We start from the raw sequence: 20,356 nt of genomic DNA, 5'->3' as shown, positions 1-20,356 counted from the left end.
CGCTTTTCTTCATTTCCATCCTTTAGTTATTTATCCCACACCTTTCTGAATTCCGTTCCTGTTCTCGTCTTCACTATCTCTTCCAAGAGGTCGCTGCATACATCCACCACCCTTTCTCCGAAAGAATATTTCCTGATGCTGTTCCTAGTCTACCCCCTTGGAGTTTCATATTATGTCCTAGTTCTACAGCTTTCTTTCCATTGGAAAAGGCTTGCTTCTTCTGCATTATTAAATACCCTGCAGGTATTTAAAAGCCTGTATCATCTCTCCCTGCCCCTCCTCTCTATTGTACACCTGTGGAAATGGGCTTTTAGAAGCCTGCCCTTCTGCATACAGGTCACCTTACACATGAATTTTATCTGCAAGAAAGGGGAAGAAGTTTGCACATGTCTTAAATTTTAAAGCGCAATCTCTCAGAACTACCAACACAAAATAAACTGTGTATTTACACCTTTTAAAGTAAAAGGTATGGGATAAATTATTTAAAGTATGCATGAAATTTACCTTTAAAGTCTATAGGTAAGAGATACTCCCAGATAGTGCAACAATATGGGCAGTTAGAGTCACTTTCCTGTAACAGGTGTCCTGAGGACAGCAGATGTTTGTCCTCACATGGGAGGCATCAGATGGAGCCTAGCAAGGAAGTTTTACTTCAGAGCTTCTAGAAGCTTTGGACATGTCTAGACTAGGCTGTACAGCCTGAACCACATTCTACATGGGGGCTTCAGTCTATACAAAAAAAAAAAAAAAAAAAAAAAGACATACCTTGAGAACCAACTCCAAGGGGTGTGTAGGAGGGGAAGGAGGAGTATTTGGCGAGACCCAACATCCTGCTGCCCTTGAAGGATCTATTGTAGGAAAGCATCTCTGCTTTCCTTGGGAGGAAAAGGATGGCAAAAATCCTCAGTTATACACTGCCCCAAAATATTTAAAAACAAACCCCACAAACTGTGCCAACAGGCTAAATTTTACCACAAGCTATTTTATTGTTTGGGTTTTTTTTGTTTTTTGTTTTTTTTTTAATACAGGGCAGCCTGGAAACCAAAACAGGCTGAAGCGATAAAAATGGGTTCTACACCTCAAGAGATTATCCAGGACTGGCGAAACTTACTCTCATATCAGGTGTCCCTGTCCAAGTAATAAGTGCCATTTGATTGTGTGTGCCAAGAACTTCACAATGCAGCACTGCAGATCTCCAGAGGCTGATTTCGGGTGGATACTAATGCTGCAATGGCTGACACTATGAGCCTCAACACATTCCACCAGATTAGAGACTGCCTGAGCATAAGAGGAAGATACAGTTTGCTAGCCAATTTAAGAGCAACAGCAGCCACACAGTTTTGTTTTGTTTTTGGGACGGGGGAGTCAAACACCACATAAAGCTGTGTCACTAAGGGCTTCAATCCGATCCAGATAAAAGGTAAAGGCTCTTTTGTAATCCACCATCAACAATCATAAAGGAACACTCTTTCCTATTTACCCCGCTATTATTGAACGTGATGTCATTAGACCATCATAATAGGCATCATAGTAAGGTATGATTATACCGGAAATACTCAGCCTTATATTTAATCATAGGTCTAAACGCAGAAATTTTTTTTCTTTTTTTGTTATGCGTGATCACACTACTTGTGTAAAATTCCCAATATTCAAAACTTCATCTTCTGAATATAAACTTATCTGTATGCCGCTGTTACGAAGATTCTTGTTGTCTTATTATCTTGTTATCTTGAGTCAAAACTCTCCAGCTCAGATGCCCGAAATATTAATGACATCGCACAATGTTTCGGACTAATGTTCAGTCCTTCTTCAAGGGCTAAAGTCTACATCACAAAAAAACAAAAGATTAGTCACTGCAGTCATGTTTTCACACTTTATCAACCTCTTCTTGTACTCACTATTCGAATAGCATGGCAGCTCACGGCGTTTTTCTTCACATTCTTTTCCGGTTAGCTAGCACCGCCCAGGTTTAAATGTCCCGCGGAAATGACGTCAAATTCTACGTCATTTCATGCTTATAACGAATGCCATTCAATAGTGTTATTTAAGCCTGCAGGCATTACCGTATTCATTTTAAAGATCCACTGTTGCTCTCTAAGATTTAAGCGAAAGTTTGGATCTCCCCCGCGTGGACTAGCAGGCACTACATCCAAAACCCTCCATCTTAGTTGTTGAAAAGAATGTCCTTTATCCATACAGTGAAGAACCATAGGGGCTGCCACTTTTTCTGTGGAGATGCAGCTTTTGTGTTCTGTTAACCGCGTTCTTATCTGACGTTTTGTACGTCCAATATAGTACAATTCACATGGACAAATAATCAGGTATATTACGTTTGTGGATAAACAATTCGTAGATTGCCATAATTTATGTGTAATCCCAAACTTATCTAACCATGTTGTGCCTTCTATTGTTTGGGCACACATGGAACAGTGATTGCATTGCCAGTGACCTTGAAGTCCCGACATGATCAGACATGTCGGGACTTCAAGGTCACTGGCAATGCAATCACTGTTCCATGTGTGCCCAAACAATAGAAGGCACAACATGGTTAGATAAGTTTGGGATTACACATAAATTATGGCAATCTACGAATTGTTTATCCACAAACGTAATATACCTGATTATTTGTCCATGTGAATTGTACTATATTGGACGTACAAAACGTCAGATAAGAACGCGGTTAACAGAACACAAAAGCTGCATCTCCACAGAAAAAGTGGCAGCCCCTATGGTTCTTCACTGTATGGATAAAGGACATTCTTTTCAACAACTAAGATGGAGGGTTTTGGATGTAGTGCCTGCTAGTCCACGCGGGGGAGATCCAAACTTTCGCTTAAATCTTAGAGAGCAACAGTGGATCTTTAAAATGAATACGGTAATGCCTGCAGGCTTAACACTATTGAATGGCATTCGTTATAAGCATGAAATGACGTAGAATTTGATGTCATTTCCGCGGGACATTTAAACCTGGGCGGTGCTAGCTAACCGGAAAAGAATGTGAAGAAAAACGCCGTGAGCTGCCATGCTATTCGAATAGTGAGTACAAGAAGAGGTTGATAAAGTGTGAAAACAACATGACTGCAGTGACTAATCTTTTGTTTTTTTGTGATGTAGACTTTACCCTTGAAGAAGGACTGAACATTAGTCCGAAACATTGTGCGATGTCATTAATATTTCGGGCATCTGAGCTGGCGAGTTTTGACTCAAGATAACAAGATAATAAGACAACAAGAATCTTCGTAACAGCGGCATACAGATAAGTTTATATTCAGAAGATGAAGTTTTGAATATTGGGAATTTTACACAAGTAGTGTGATCACGCATAACAAGAAAAAAATTTCTGCTTTAGACCTATGATTAATATAAGGCTGAGTATTCCGTATAATCATACCTTACTATGATGCCTATTATGATGGTCTAATGACATCACGTTTCAATAATAGCGGGGTAAATAGGAAAGAGTGTCCCTTTATGATTGTTGATGTTTAAATAGGGACTGGGTTTCCAATTGGTGATTGACAAGCCGCACTGAGTGGTTATATTAGTGATTAGTCTTTTGTATCCAGCCACTCTTGTGGACAAGTGGCCTAGGAAAACATTAGGATGACTAGTAAAAAAAACTACATCTGATTCTTCCTCTCAGGAAATGGTGTGTAACCACTAGGCTGCTACTTCAGCAGGCTTTGAACCAGGGAAGCCAACTTTCAAATCCCACTGCCACTCCTTGACCTTGGACAAATCACTATTACCTTGGGTATAATCTTAAAACTGTAAACCCTCTGGGGATAGGGAAATACCTACAGACCTGAGTAAAATCTGCCTCTGAAGTGCCAGAAAGCAGAACGTAAATCAAACAAATTTTTTCAAAATGTGTTTATATGTCAGCAGGGCCTGGAGGTGAAGTGACCCCCACCAGGCTACAACCTTCCAGTTCAGGTATTTCAACTCAAGAGTCTAGTGGCTCAGAGAGCTCTCATTAGCAAGGGCAGTACCACACTGAAGTCCCATGACAAAGCAGGAAGCTCTTGCAGTACTTGCTTCCTATCGAAACTGACAATTGAAGGCTGTACGGAGACTAATTTACCTTCTACATGGTGGCAATAAATGCCAATGGCATAGAAGATGAACCCTAACAGTTGGTCTTCAAACCAGATTCAGAAAGATGTAGAAGATAATCTAGCAGTTTTATATGGAGAGCAGGAGAAAGGCCCCTAGATCCTCTCACACCTAAAAGTGAAACCTTACATTTTTATCATAGGCTTCTTCATGGAATCCTTTCTTTCTAAGCCAGAAAGAGAGAGAGATCCTCATACAGATTCAAGTGCTACAGGGCTACTCTTTCAACATAGAGGCTGTGAGGGCAACAGCCCCCATCTGAAATGAGTTTAGGAATTCTTGAAGGGCATCTCCCACAGGAGTGGGAATTAAGTCTGTCTTGGCCAATAGGAAAAATAAGGATGAGAAATCTTAGTTCCCTGATCTCTTCAAAGTTCTAGCAAGTGCCACCAGAGGAATTAGAATACTGTACAGAAGGGCCTCAATTCCAGTCTAGGGTAAAGGCATCCAAGGCTAGTTTACCATGCACTCATCTCCTGCAGCAGAAGTTTGGGGACCTTTCTAATCAGAGGAGAAAAAACATGTGGTGTGTGCCACACTGCAGAATTAAGTAATCCTCCTGTTCTCTTTTCAGAGCAAACCACAGCAGATTAAAGGTAGAAAAAAAAACAAAAAAAGCGAACCGTCTGCATTCCCTTTTGTCCCAACTACTTAAACTTTAATGACGTGTGAAAATTGTCAGAATATAATACTTTATCCCGTCCTTAAGTCAAATTTCTCCATGGGACCAAGTGATGACCTCAGTTTAAGTCTGTGTACCTATTTCCATTTATTCAAAATATTACCAATAGGGATAATTTGCTCCCATCTGCAAGACCAGAGTTCAAAAGTAGTTCTGTTATTCATCTCACGTTAAACAATTATATCCTTATCTGGACTATGTATTGCTGCACCTATATACTAAAAATGGAATAAGGCATTTTGAAGCAATACCTTTTGCATATATGGGCCAAGCTCTTGATTACATGCCATTGTGCTGTACTAGCCTTTCTGAAGAGTTACCGATCTCAGAAACTGGACACTCAGTGCAGCAATGCTAGTCTTGGAAACAACTAACATTCCTATTCTTTGGTCTCAGATACTTACATTTCACCAGAGATCAACAAAAACATATCACTAGCAACTTCAAGCTCTTTGTAAATATGGTCCTAAAAAGCTTGGACAATAGTTCTGGCAAATAGATGGAATGACTGAGAACCTACCAGTGCACAAGAGGAAAGCAGCAACAGAATGTGCAATACAAGAGAAAAAAAAACTAAAGAATCAGACCAGCAAACAAGGAGATAACTGCAGAGTGCTATGTGGTGCCCTTTTGAAACTGTGCCAGCACATGGCTCTGTGTCAAGCAGAAGCAGGCACCTCTTTGGCCTAAATCTGGGCCTGGATAACTGGCAGAAACACAAATATAGTGCGAAGTACAAAGCTACTTCAAGAACCACCAGAGCAACTGCTAAGGAGAGGTGGACTTAAACCTAGAAAGAGAGTGAATTACAGCACACAATGGACTATGAAGATAGCTCACTGCTAGCACAGAAAAACAATAGTAAAACTGACAAATGGAAACTGTTACACATCTCATTGCTGAATGTAATGGACTGTCAGATGACCTGTATACAGAAAGGCACAAGCTTATTCATTGGAAGCTCTGTAAACACACTGATGCACCAAAAAACCATTGGGAGCATAGCCTTAACAGAATAGAAGAGAATAAAGTAGTTATGATCACCTGGGACATTTCTAGTCCAGACAAGAAGATCAATGCTAGAAAACTGAATATTGTGAAGGAGGAAAAAACAAAACAAAAACACACACACACACGAGAACATCATTGCTGATAGAGGTGTCTATACCCAACCACTATTCTGTGGCTTGAATGGAAAAAGCAAAGATCTGTAAGTACCAAGAGATATAATTAGAGATCAAGAAAGTGTGGCAGTAAGATATAGAAATAGACCCAATTATAATGGGCGCCACCGGCCTGATTAAGAAGAATTTTAAACATACCTTGATACACTGCCTATACAGATTACACTTTATGAACACCTAAAGGCAGTTCTTTGGCACAATGCAAGTACTAAAGGATTTAAAAGTGAGAATTTGAGATCACTCCCAGTATACTCTAGCTTATGAATGAGGTTCATTCCTGTGCAGGTATGCACAAAATAAACCCATTTGGAGACACTGCCCCACAAGAGAATGTAAGTGAAGCTTGATGGTGAGAGAAAGTGACTTGCCAGGTTTTGTGCATTTCTCCTACAAAAAAAAAAAATACAAAGCAAGGGGGGGGGGGGGGGGGGGGGGGGGGGGGGGGGGGGAGATCATGAATGGCAAAACCTCTCACACTGGTATTAGCTAACAGGTTTTAGAAAAGCTTTCTTCAATAGACAAGCTGAGAATTTCTGTAAGTCAGCTGTTTAGCCAAATTTTTTTAGTGTTACATTTGTTTTGTCTTTAAACAAATGCACAATCTTAAAATGTTTCTTCAGTTCATATTATAACCACTGAAGGACACCACCCCAGAACATAAGCTGAGTAACCTCACTACAATGTTAAAACCTCTTGCAGCTCACTTAAGAGTTTACTTTTCATTACAGATGCACACAGAGCACCCTCCCTGGACAGTTTCCATGGTTACAAACTTGAGACCATGCATCGAGAATACCAAATTCAAGGACTGGTACCAGCTTACCAGAGTCTGTTTCCTTAACATAAAGGTTGACTCTTCCTTTGAGGAATTCTTGAAACAGTATCTAAAGAAGCTAGCAACCACCTCATATTTTTCAAATGTTAACATTTTACCACTTGCAGCCATGTAAAGTTCTCAATACAAGGTAAACCAATTTTTTTAAAGTTTCGTTTATATTGCTCCCTAGTAATTCTGGAGCCACCATAGTAATATCTCATTGGTTTACAGAGTTTGCACAGATTTGTGATCTTAAACTGAACCCATTAGATGCTAGGTGAAACTGAATTAATGCTTGCTAACAGCTCTGTTCCCTGGAATACAAAAAACAGTTGAAGAAAAACTAACATTTTAAAAAATGCTCATTCTGAACCAACTGAAACCATTTATGCTTAAGACTTTTTTTGCTTCTACCTCAAATCTTGAGCCTCTGGAAACCCATCACCTTAGAATAATATGACATCTGCTTTTAAAGGTTCAGCGAGAAGTTAGGAAGCAGAAAAACTCAGGACTTACAAGTTTTACTAAACTTCTCTCCTGTATCACATGCCAGGCAAGATATTTGTGCAAAAATATCTAAGAAGTTCTTAAAAAAAAAAACAAGTACACAATATAATGTACTCAACAAAGCACTTATTCTCTCAAGCAGATCTGCTCCTAAGTCTAAAAGCAAGCCAGAAAAAAATCTCATCCATGATAGATCTGGGAATACCCCAATTTAAAAGCACCTCCATCTTTACCAAAGGCTTCCCTCCATAGTAAGTTTTTTTTCAATTCTACACTGACACAGCAGATCATCTAATGTACAAAGCTTTACTAGAAACATGTTCCACCAATGTGGGGGCCACCCAACAAAAAGCCCTCTGCCTGGTACACTGTAGAGGAAAGACCTTTAAAAGGCAGCTTTACCAAGAGAACCTACTTAGAACATATTTAAACTGACATTGCCCTAAGACAGCCAGCTCCAATGCCTTTCAAAACACTTAATACTACACAGTGAAGCATAACCACAGCCCCCAGCTTCCTGTGGCAGATTTTTTAATAGTCCAAGACAAAAGCAAATTCTGTGGGAATTTGCTTAGGGAATAGCCACTGCTATTAATTGCATCAGTAGCATGGGATCTTCTTAGTGTTTGGGTAATTGCCAGGTTCTTGTGGCCTGGTTTTGTCCTCTGTTGGAAACAGGATACTGGGCTTGATGGACCCTTGGTCTGACCCAGTATGGCAATTTCTTATGTTAGGTTTTTCTAACTTTCTGGCAATTATAGCACTTTGCATATGAAATGTTTATTTTTATAAAGCAGACAATTAAGTTGTCTGACATTTGTCTGATTCTTTGAGAGGAAAAATGAACTTTGTGACCAGTGCTGGGAAGAAAGGGGATGGGTAGGAAAAGGAGATTTCAAAGGGATGGAGAAAGGATCTCAAGGTGGAGAGGAAGGGGGGGGGGGGTCAAAAAACAGAATGGGGAAGGGGAAAGTGAGTATCCTGGACTAAAGAAAAAAAGGAGAGAGGGAAGATCCACTTCCTTCTAACACCAAGTCTCTCACTCCGACCTTCCAAAGCCCTTATCCCCTCCAATCTCATCACTACCTGCACCCCCTCTCTAATCTCTTCACCTTCCCCATTCCATCCCTCACTTTCTCATTTGTCATGCTCCCACCTCCAAACCCTTTACAATCCCTCAGGCTCCTCCTCCCTTAGCACTGCAACCTTCTCATACTCCCCTCAGTTACTCTTCCATCCATTCCTAAGATCACCTTGCTCCCTCTTCCAGGATCTCCCATTCCCAACATCCTCTCATCTTCCTCCACAATACCTTTCATTACTTCCCCTCCACATACTGCAGTCCCTTCAAACCCCCTACTCCCTCAACACAATGGCCCAAGCAGCAGAGGACGCAGCCCAAGGCCTGCATGGCCTCAGTCCTATCTGTAAGGACGCCATTGCCATTCCAAGTCCTGCTGCTTCTCTGGTATGGACCTGGTCTCCTGCTACAATCTGGTAGGGACCAATATAGCTTTGGTGGTTGTGTGCAGTGGCCATATTTATATTATGTCACAGAACACTAAATCTGAAAGCAAAAAAAATCTTAGTTACTTAACATGTTTTATTTAAAAATGTTTATATACTGCTTTTACAACATACATCGGTCAAAAAACAGTTTACAAATTAAATTACATAATTAACACAATACATTATAAAACAAACACAAAGGAAAAAATCAATATAGGAGACAGTGCCATGGGGTTTAAGCTGGATTTCTGCTAATTAAGTGCTGAGGAAAAGCATGGAGGAATTTATAATGTAGAAGTGAGTTGAACACTAAAGAAAATAAATGTCTTTAGGTTTTTTTTTATTCTTTGTGATATCTGCCTTAAATAATCTGGGGATGGAGTTGTAAATATATACATAAATCAAAGATATGTAATATCAAAATTGAATACAGTAAGCTGTACAATACAGGTAAATAGGAAGCAAAGAATATTAAAGGACACTTCCATCTATAACATAGTATCCTTGGAAACCTGAGACACTAAGCTCGGGGACCCTAAAAAGAACCAGCTGATTTACTCTGTTCCTTTCAGATCATCCAACTAAAACAAACAAATGCAATGCCTTAAATATATATCCCTCTGCAAGTTAGGAGTTTCAATTTGCACTTTATCCAGGAAGGTATTTCCATACTAGTCTGATCTCCCCATTTGTAAAGACACCAAATGTCTTCTTAACTCATCAGCTCATTGGTATTGGTACTAGTTTTTAGCATTTGATCTTCCCAGGTGTTAAGACACCAGATGTCTTAGTCTGATCTCCCCAGACGTTCTGCAGGGCCATCCCAGCTCTCTAGAATGACATGATAGTATCATGCTTTTATGCAAACCCTGTACTCAACTTATATACAATAATCAATCATTAGAGCCTGCTCTGATCCATCACAAAGTCTTCTGGGGATCTAGCTAGCTGCCTAAAATTCTTAGTTCTGTTGTATTTGTATATTTAAGCATTTTATATAATGTTCCAAAGGATCACAATGGTTTACAAAAGTTAACATTAATATTCATGGCCAGCATTTACATACTGTATTCATGTCTGGGTCAACATCACAGCAAATACATATTCTAGTTCATACCCATACATGTTCTAGGGCAACAGCTAATCTAATTCATATTAGATTTTTTTTTATGTAAACCTGTTTTATGTAAACCAGCAAGATATGTTTTCATGATTGCCGGTATATAAAAACCTTAAATAAATATTCATACATTTTCTAGATCAACCCAACTGCAAATACAAGTTCTAATTCTACTAACAATCTACTTTACTTCGTTCATTGCTTATTGTTCATTTCACCAACATTATCTCCAGTATGGACGTTGAAGATATCAGCATATTGGTGTTTTACATTAACTGTATGCATTTCTAAGGCGCCATGTTTTTGGTTCATGCTTGAAGTTGACGTAATGACTCTGAAAGTTCCACAACTTGGGGCCTGCTAAGGAGAACATTCAGTCTCTTATTCGCATTAGGTGTATGTTCCAATAGAAGACACCATTAGAAGTCCTTTGTTTTGCAGTGTGTAATGTTGAAGTGTCACTCTTAATAAGCATGGATTAATATTGTTGATATTGAAAATTAGAGTTACTTTATAATGAATTCTGGATTGTACAGGAAGCCAGTGTAGTGCTATCAGCGAAGGGGTGATGTAGTCAGATGTTCTTGTCCCTCGATTTATATATTGTTTTACCTGAGAACCTGTTTATGGTACAGTATTGAAGTGTACGCCTTTGACTTGTAGTTATTGGTACTATATATTGCTATTGTGTGAATAAAGTATAAATGGGGAGGAAAAAAAAAAAAAAAAAAAAAAGATTTCCTTGTCCCTAGAAAGAGTCTAGCAGAGGCATTTTAAAGTAACTGCAGGGGTTTTAACAGTCCTGAGGGTAGGCCTAGTAATAGGGAGATGCAGTAGTCTAAGTTTGAAAATATTAGAGTTTCAGCCAGTGTAATATTCTTAGCTTGGAGTATCCTGTATACATTAAATTTGCTTATATGCTTTTTCATATTGAAGTTCTCATCGATCTGAATTCCTAGGTCTTGTACTTGATCCAAGAGGGGTGATATTTATAATTCCTAGGTCTAAGGTTGGTGGTTGGATTATCGTGGTCTCTCTCCTTACCACGTTTCAGTTTTTTGGGGGTTTAGAGTTAGCTTCAGTTGAGAAAGTTTTTGTACAGCCTTCATGTATGTTGACACTTTTCAATATGTTTTATCGAAGGGGGATGTAGAAGTATTTGTCATCTGCATACAGGAAGAAGTTGATTCCTAGATTTGATAGTAGTACACATATAGGCAGTAAATAAATGTTGAATAGTGTTGCCCCGAGTGTGCTGACTGAACCTTGGGGGGGCATCTGTATTGATTGGGAAGGTGTCAAACTTGATTGCCCAGTTTGACTTAATGTCCTATCACTTAGGGAAGAAAAGAACCATTTGTTGACAATTTCATCTTTTCCAATTTCTGGCATAGCAGGGTATGAGCAACTGTGTCAAATGCTGCTGTTAGATCAATTAGTATCAGGATATATGATTCATTTTTGTCAAACCCCTGTAAGTACAGGGTTGGCTAGGGAGAGAAGGGTGATTTTTTTCTGAATCAAAGCTGGTTTGGGTATAGTATATTGTCTTCTAGGTGGTTCTCTAATTGGGATAACACTGCTTTTTCTAGGTCTTTAGCAACGAAAGGCAGGTTGGATATTGGTCAGTAATTGTCCTAATCATCAATTGTTAGTTTTATTTTTTAGGGTTGGTTTAATCACAGCTTGTTTTGCCCTATCAGGGAACAGACCTGCTAGCGAGTGGTTTATTATGGCTGTGAATATCAGAGTTATGCCGTTTACTGTTTTCAGGGCACTTGCAGGGAGTCTGCTGAGTGGGTAATAAACCAAATCACAAAAATGGAGCCTATTTCAAAATTTAGATACTGGTTTGAATGAGTTCCATTTCCCTTGACCACATTTTCTTCAGGTTCTTTTAAGTAGGTGGAGAATTGTATTTTTAGTGTATTGATTTTGTTTAACAAGGTAGCATATTTGTTGCATGATTTCTTTGAAAGGTTGTAGTTACAACTTCACTTCTAAGTCTGGATATCTCAGGATACATCTGGATCTTTTGTATAAAAAACTTGACTCATAAGTTTGTGGACAGTGTGGTTTTTCCTGCCCTATATTGTGTTTGACTGCTTAAATAAAAACTTAACAGACATGGCTGCAGCAAAGTCAGAATTTTGCAGCCTTTACCACAGCATCACAGGAGACATACTGGCTGGGGTGAGAGATTCAATGTTAAAATCATAATATAGATTAAAAGATTAAGAAGGGACATAGGATAAAGATACTTCATAAAATTATAATTTAAAGAGAAAGCAACAAAAATAAAAAAAATTTTAAGAGTGCAATACATACATCCCAGTTGGAATTCAGGCAGCAACAGCAAGGATAGCAGGGAAAGTAGGCAATTTTATTTCTTCATCAGTAGATGGAAGCAGCAGCAGCAATATTAATCCAGTGTCAGGACACTGCTGTTTAAACCAGCTAGTGCCCTAATGATGAAAGTTTGCTGGCTGTGCAGAACCAAATCAGAATACAGCTCAGTCTTGCTTACTAAAATAAAATATCCTTGAAGCAGCCCTGAGGGCACCATCAGGTTTCTTCAGATAAGTCAAAATTACAGAGTTTGTTGATTATGCAGATGAGCTATCAATTATGTGGCAACAACTCAATCATGTGGCTTCTCCTATGGCAGAAGAGTCACAAGCGCCAAGGGTACAGAGATTAACACTCCATATGCAACTGGTCGTCTGAAGATGCTCCAAAAAAAAAATAGGCAACATGCGCTCTCAAATGCCATAGCAGAATTGTGAGAAGTAGTATTTTATGCTAGCTTTAAACTCCGAATACTATTTAAGAAATGACAAGTTTGCCACATATAACCATTACGAACCAACTAGTTCCCTCATTCCACAGTGATCTGCCTTAACAACCCTTTTCAACTTAACCTGCAAATATAATCTCTTTGGGGCACTTATTATTCACCTTTCTCCATTGAGAACATTTACCATTTAGCCTTACTCTGTTTTCTATCTTTTAACAGTTCCCAGTCCAAAATAGGACACTGCCCCCTATTTCATGACTTTTTGATTTCCTAAGTCTGAGGGACTTTATCAAGTGTACCTGGATTTCCAGAAAGCACTATATGAACTACACATGCTCATTTACGCCGTTTAAAAAAAAAAAAAAAAATGTAGCAGACTGGTGAGACAAGAAATCCCTTGGCTAAATCCATGTTGGCTTTGTCCCATTAAACTATGCTTATCTATGTGTTCAGTAATTTTGTTCCTTATGATAGTTTCTACTGTTTTGCCTGTCAGATGTCAGACTCACTGATCTGTAATTTCCTGGATTACCCCCAGATCCCTTATTAAAAGTTGACATTGCATTGGCAACCCTCCAGTGTTCAAATACCATAGACTATTTTAATGATAGTTTACAGATTACCAATAGGACTGCAATATTTTTCAGTTTTCAAACTCTGGTACATATACCATCTGATTCAGATGATTTGCTATTTTTTAGTTTGTTAACGTGCCCTTTATGTCTTTCAGGTTAACAGATTTGTTTCGGTTCCTCTGAATCAACCTCTGGCATGGGTCTCCTATAACTTCCTCAGTGAAGACCAAAGCAAAGACATTTATTTATTTATTTTATTTATTTATTTAGAGTTTTTATATACCGGCAATCATGAAAACATATCTTGCTGGTTTACATCGAACAGGAGTGCATTATAAACAAAAACTAGAACTGTGGTTCTAGTTGTTTGGGTTTTTTTTTTGTTTGCATTAACTTGCTTACCAGTTAACAGGGGTAATTTGAAGTCTTTCTGCTCTGTCTTCTCTTTGCTTAAAGATACTTGGCTCGCTTTAGCATTTAACGCAACCTCTCTACAGGATGCCCTAATTCAGCGGTTCTCAACCTGTGGGTCGCGACCCCGGCGGGGGTCGAACGACCAAAACACAGGGGTCGCCTAAAGCAGGTCCCCAACCACCGGTCCGCGGACCAGTACCGGGCCGTTGGGGTTTTTTGCCGGTCCGTGGCGCCGCGGCTGCTGTGGGGAGGCGGGGTGAAGCTGGAGACCTGCCTCCTCCAACCCCAAAAGGGAAGAGACCAGTGGCGTAGCAACGGGTGGGCAGGTGCCCACCCAACTGGCACCGGAACTGCAAGGCTGTCGCGGGATCCCATCCCCGCGACAGCGAACAAGAGAACCCACGCCTCGCGCGCCATCACGGCACACATGGGGCAGCGCTGCTGCGGCCGTATGGCCAACCGGTCTTCCTGTTCGGGGGGGGAGCGGAAGCGCCGCACGCAGCTTCCGCTTCCTCCCCCCAATGCAGGAAGATCAGCTGCCTCTCCTGCTGCCACCCGTTCTCCTGCTATCTTCGGGCCAAACGGCCGCCGATTTTCCTGTTTGGGGGAGCGGAAGCGCCGCGCACAGCTTCCGCTTTCTCCCCCAAAGCAGGAAGATCAGCTGCCTCTCCTGCTGCCACCGGACTCCTGATATCTTCGGGCGTCGGGCCCTATGGCCCGCCGATCTTCCTGCTTGGGGGGGGGGGGGGGGAGGGAGGAAGCGTACGTTGTGCGCTGCGCTTCCGCTCCTCCCCCCCCCCCCCGACAGGAAGTTCGGTGGGCCATACCGCCCGACGATAGCAGGAGTCCGGTGGCAGCAGGAGAGGCAGCTGATCTTCCTGCTCTGGGGGAGAAAGCGGAAGCTGTGCACGTGCTTCAATGTGTATGTGTGGATGAGAATGGGAGTGTATGTGGGTGAAAACTGGAGCCTGGGTGTGTATGTGGGTGAGAATGGGAGCTTGAATGTGTGTATATATGGGTGAGAATGAGAGCCTGGGTTTGTGTGGGTGGGTGAGAATGGAAGCTTGAATATGTGGATAAGAATGGGTGCTTGAATGTGTGTATGTGTGGGTGAGAATAGGACCTTAAATGTGTATATGTATGGATGAGAATGGGAGCTTGAATATGTGTGGGTGAGACTGGGAGCATGGGTTTGTGGGTGAGAATGGGAGTCTGGGTTTATGTGTGTGGGTGAGAATGGGTGCCTGGATGTGCGTCTGTGTGTGCATAAGAATATAAGCCTGGGGAGGGGTGAGAAAGTGAGAACTTGTATGTGTGTCTGCAGAGAATGTGAGCTTGTTGGGGGGGGGGGGAGAGCATATGAGAGTGAGAGCTTGAGAGTGTGTGTGTGTGTGTGTGTGTGTGTGTGTGGGAAGAAGACAGTAATAGAAGAAAGACACTGAAAAGGAATTAGGAAATGAGCTATAAGGGAAAAAATGGGAAAAAGAGACCAGGACCAACTGATTAGAAAAATACAAAGATCAGACAACAAAGGTAAAAATATATATCTATATTTTGAGATGTTAGCAATTTAAATATAAGCAACACAACCTCTCTCTCAAAATTTATGGACAGGTAGGAGCCGTGTATAAAATCGTAATAAGAAGGCTAAAGTACCACAAATCACCGTGAATTATGTTTGTATCATTAAGTAAACCTCATACTTAGGCGTAGATGTGAATGCTATGCTGCATAATTTGGCATTATTTATCAGTAAAAAAAACAACTAGTAGACCTGCATGCCTATAGCCCACCCATGTTAACCTTGTGCCCACCCAAAAAATCAATTCTGGCTACGCCACTGGAAGAGACATGGCCCAAAAAGCTAGCGCGTCGCAGTAAAGTATGTGGCTGGAGCCGCGCAGGCAGGAAGGAGGTGTATCAGCCACTGCAGGTGCTCCTCCTACTTCCTTCCTGCCCGCCCTGCCCCGGAAGACAAATGTTGCCGGAGCCACACGGGCAGGAAGGAGGCGGCGCGTCAGCCGCGTGGGTAGAAGAGGTGCTTCAGCCACGTGCAGAAGAGGAGCAGCGGGGCCGGGAAGACTAGGGCCGCTACAGAGCCCATCCTGTGGCAACCCGTAAAGAAGAGGCCCAGAGGTGAGAGAGAGGTGTGTGCGAGTATGAGATGAGTTGAGAGATTATGTGTGAGAGTGAGTTGAGAGCCTGTGTGTGTTTGCAGAGACAGCATGTGAGAGCCTGTGTGTGTGAGAGACAGCATGTTAGAGTGAGAGCCTGTGCTTGAGCAAGGCAGCATGTGGGGGTGTGAGAGAGCTTGTGTGTGAGACTCAGACAGCCTGTGCCAGTGAGAGACTGTGTGTGTGTGTGTGTGTGTGTGTGAGAGAGAAATGCACGTGAGAATGAGAACCTGACTGTTTGAGGGAAGACGACAGGTGGAGAGAAAAGAAATAGAAAAAAAGGCAATGGCAAAAAAATAAGAAAGGGAAGCAGATGTAAAAGAAAAAATAAATTACTTTTTACTGATTGGTACATGTAATCTTTGGGAATGTGCAAGAGTAGCACTTTCTCTATGGCGGATCTCACAATGTACGAGATCAACATGGAGGAAGTGGAAACCCACGGGGCCTGCACAAAGGAGGCAGCAGAATGGGCTTCAGTGCCAATAGCAGCAATCAGCGCCTCCCCAATAGCCACGTGGCAGTAATTAGATTAATTGTTTGACTCAGCTGGAGGTGACAAAGTATGAAGTGGGATGTGAAATCAGCTTGATCTGGTGGAGAATTAGGATTGCTGTTACACATGAACTGTATTTGGCAAACATTAAGGGAGCCAGGATAATCAATTGAAGCCTGCAGCTGAGGACTGATTCATTATGACTCATGTAGAAATTAGTGCATTTTCCAGATTTAGTCTGCATAACACAATTCTCACATTCAGCATTATTCTGCTGCATAGAGTTTTATCTGAGAGGCTCTGAGGTTGTGAGGGAGCCAGTAAGAGTGAGAGCATGAGTGTGTTTGAGAAAATCCAGGGGAGTAAGAGTGTGTGGTGAGTGGGGGGGGGGGGGGGGGGGGGGGGGGGGGTGGGGGGGGGGGGGGGAGAGAGAGTGTCTTACACCCTGAGTGTATCAGTGTCTGTGAGAGTGAGAGGTTATGGTGGGTATAAGAGCATGAATGTGTATGTATGTGACAGTGTATGTGTGAGAGAGAATGGACATGTGAGTATGTGTGAGAGAGAGAGGATAACCTCCTAATCCTCAACAATATCAGGGTGACTGGAAATCAAGAGCTCCCATGTATGGACAGCAGGGGCTTTTTAAAATCCTTATTAGTTTTAATTATTGTGTGTTATTTGATATATGTGCTGTTTTGAAATATTTTATTGGTGTTTGGGAAATTATAAAATGTATATGATTTTAATTAATAGAAATTCTATTTATCAGTAATTTTAAAATATTCTTTTATTAGTATGGTTTTACTATTATAACTGATGCTTTATGTTTAATTTTATTGTTTTATGAGGAATGGTAGTTCTGTTTATAAATGTCATAATAAATAAGTATGCACTAAAATCCAACCCCATCCATAACCCCGCCCCCATATGACCAAAGCCCCACCCTCGCGGGGCGAGGGCAGGGCGAGGGGTCACCGCAACATGAGGAACTGTATTGCGGGGTCACGGCATTAGAAAGGTTGAGAACCACTGCCCTAATTTCTCTGTTCTGTTAGTATCCTTCAAAAGATACATAATTCTGAACCATGCATTCCCAAGTGTCTGTGCTTTCCCTCATCTAGTTTAAATGCCGGGGGATTTGGGTTGGTTTTTTTGTTTTTTTTTTAAACATTACTACCAGCAGCCTGGTTACAGTCTAGTAAAGGTAGAGCCCATGGCTTACACTTTAGGAGTTGCCTTTACCTTTTTAACTCTTCAAATTCCTTCTAAGACACTGCTCAGCTGAGGGAGGGACAGCTAGCCTCATCGCATCCAATTTCCTGATTAGCCTACAGCATGGGACACTTGCCTACTATCTGCTGGAGGTAGAATACTGGTAGGCTGAGGTCAGCATGGATGCATATAAGGGTTGATGCCAAACTAGTTATTCCATCTCTTATCTGCTGTTTGGTGTTCATAATCCATTTGTCTAGACTGGTCTGACTGAATGAGGAATTAATGGTTTGAACTGCCTTGAAAAAAAAAAGGTCTATAAAAATGATTAGCCAGGTAAACTCATTTATCTCTGGAAATGAGCAACAAAAAAAAAAAAAGTCTACTCTTTGGCATCTGCTGGATTATTACCTAGAGATCTGAATTGACCACTGCTGGAGATAAGATGCTGGACTCAAAGGACCCTTGGTCTGATCCAATAAGGCACTTATGATATAATATACCTGGTTCCTCCCAAGCACTATAAAATCTTATCTAGATGAGTTCAGTTTTGGAGGAGTTTAAAGCAAGGTGGAGGTTAGAGAGTAGGGTGTTAATGGAGGCAAGGCATGTGTCCCAAAACTTAAGAGATTTGTTGAGGGATTCTTGAATAGGGATGAGGATTTGGACGTTATCTGCATATAAGAAAAACTTAAGACCAAGGTTGGAGAGGAGGTGGCAGGGTGGTAACAGGTATATATTAAAGAGCGTGGAGGGTAGTGGAGAGCCCTGTGGGTTTTGTTATCTGATAAAATACAAATCCGGATCCCAGCGAAAGCAACTACATGTATTTTAGAGAGATATGCTCCAAGGATGGCTGCTCAAATACAGAGATTGTGTTCCTGACCAACAGTCTTTGTATTGCTAGGCGCTGTATACTGTCCAGATGGGTGGTTGGGGGACACTCCTACATTGACCTTGTGGCACACGGAAACAATAGCACTGCCTATTACGGATTTTTGTACTTGGTGCTCAGGTGTTGGAGGGAAGAACAGTAAGCGATTCCTCAGTGTGTGGGGCAATCAATAGTCTGCCTCTCGCCCTTAAGGATAAGTCTCCTGTGACACGGAGAATTACCTCACGCCATACTAGCTCAGCCACAAATAGCATTGCGATTAGTCCAATCAGTCATTGTGTTGCTCCCATTATTCAGGTTATATAGTTCTGATCAGCTCCTAAATATTGGGGTGGGGGGGGGGGGGGGGGGGGAGGAAGTCTGCATTTGCTGATTTGTGATTTGGATGTACATCTGAGCCCTTTTCATGGTTGGATTATTCTGTGATTGACTAAACAATGGCTTGTACTTTATTTTTTGCTAAATGAATAAAGATATTATACAAAAAAAAAAAATGTAGATACCTGGGTGGCTGGTGGGCATGAGGATCATTTGGTAACTTGCCTGCCTGGTTCGAAGGAAACATTTCACACGCCTCCTAGATAAGGTTTGACATAAGGTGCAGGAGGGAAGTTCTGGGAGGATAAATTTAGGCTCTTAGGTAGGAAACAAATCCAGAATCTCCAGGGTTGCATTCTTAGAAAAGCTCCCTGTTCGACTTGCAGGACCCAGAGGCAGGCTGAGCTCCAAAGTCTCAATGCATGGATGAGAATGATACAGGAAAGAGGGTTTTAGATTTGTTAGAAACTGGGGGAACACTTTAACCAGAGTGAAATCATGCTGCTGGTACTAACCTTTAAAACGGTTGTTTGTTTTTTTAACTAAAATCTGGGAAAGCCAACAATCACTCAAGCACATGGTTTGGAATAATGCACCTTTAGAGGATACTAACAAAAAAGGATGTTGGGGCATTTCTGATAGAGAGGTTGCATTAAATGCGAAAGTAACCTAGCAACCTTAAGTAAAGAGCAGACAGAGCAAAAAGATCCCCGATTACCCCTGTCAACTAATACACAGATTAATGGAAACAAAAACAATTTGAAGTGTCTGTATGCAAATGATAGAAGTCTGAAAAATAAAGTGGGAGAATTGGAATATATAGCCCTGAAACTGATATAATTGGGAATCTCAGAGACCCAGTGGGTCACCCTGATAACCAGGATATAAGCTATATTGCAATGATAGGATGATTCAAATTGGGGGAGGTGCGACGCTGTATTTTAAAGATGGCACAGAGTCAAACATTGGGTTCTGTAAGAACCAAAATGCATTATGGGAGTTTCAATCCATAAGGATTGTAATTCCAAAGGGAAATAAAATAGCAGTGGTATATTACCGGCCATCAGGGCAGAATGAACAGATAATGAAATGCAAACAGAAGTTAGGGAAGCTAACAAAATTAGCAACTTCAATTACCCTTGCATTGACGGGGTAAATCACACCAGGACATCCAAGGAACTAAAGTTTTTAGATTAAATGACTGCTTTATGAAGCAAGAGATACAAGGACAAGGGAGAGAGCTAATCCTTAATGGAACACACGAATTGGTGTGAGATGTAGTAATGTTGGATCCACTTGGCAAGCAATTATAATGATCTAATGTGACTTAAGGAAATCTGTGATAGGATTTAGTTTTCAAAAGGAAAAGTATGAAAAAATTAGAAAAAGCTATTAGGATAAACTGAAAGCAGTAACTGCAAAGGTTGAAAAAAAAAAACTCTTTTACATCAGGCATGGGCACATTTCAAGAATACTATCTTGGAAGCCCAGACTGGATGTATTCCATGCATTTAAAAAAATGGAAGGAAGGCCAAATGAC

General features: G+C 41.1%; 1 protein-coding gene across 1 annotated transcript in view; it reads right to left on the bottom strand.

The window, feature by feature from the left end:
- Positions 1 to 1,724: 1,724 nt before the first annotated feature.
- The window catches only part of LOC115073367 (ubiquitin-conjugating enzyme E2 pex4-like), a 35,893-nt gene continuing 17,261 nt past the window's right edge, over positions 1,725 to 20,356 (bottom strand). The window contains exon 3 of the mRNA XM_029571736.1: positions 1,725 to 1,823. Within this exon, the coding sequence (XP_029427596.1) occupies positions 1,725 to 1,823 (99 nt within the window). The remainder of the gene's footprint in view (positions 1,824 to 20,356) is intronic.

The sequence above is a fragment of the Rhinatrema bivittatum genome, chromosome 1, assembly GCF_901001135.1.
Source record: "Rhinatrema bivittatum chromosome 1, aRhiBiv1.1, whole genome shotgun sequence".
Classification (NCBI taxonomy): Eukaryota; Metazoa; Chordata; class Amphibia; order Gymnophiona; family Rhinatrematidae; genus Rhinatrema; species Rhinatrema bivittatum.
This window is presented reverse-complemented; position numbering and strand designations above follow the sequence as displayed.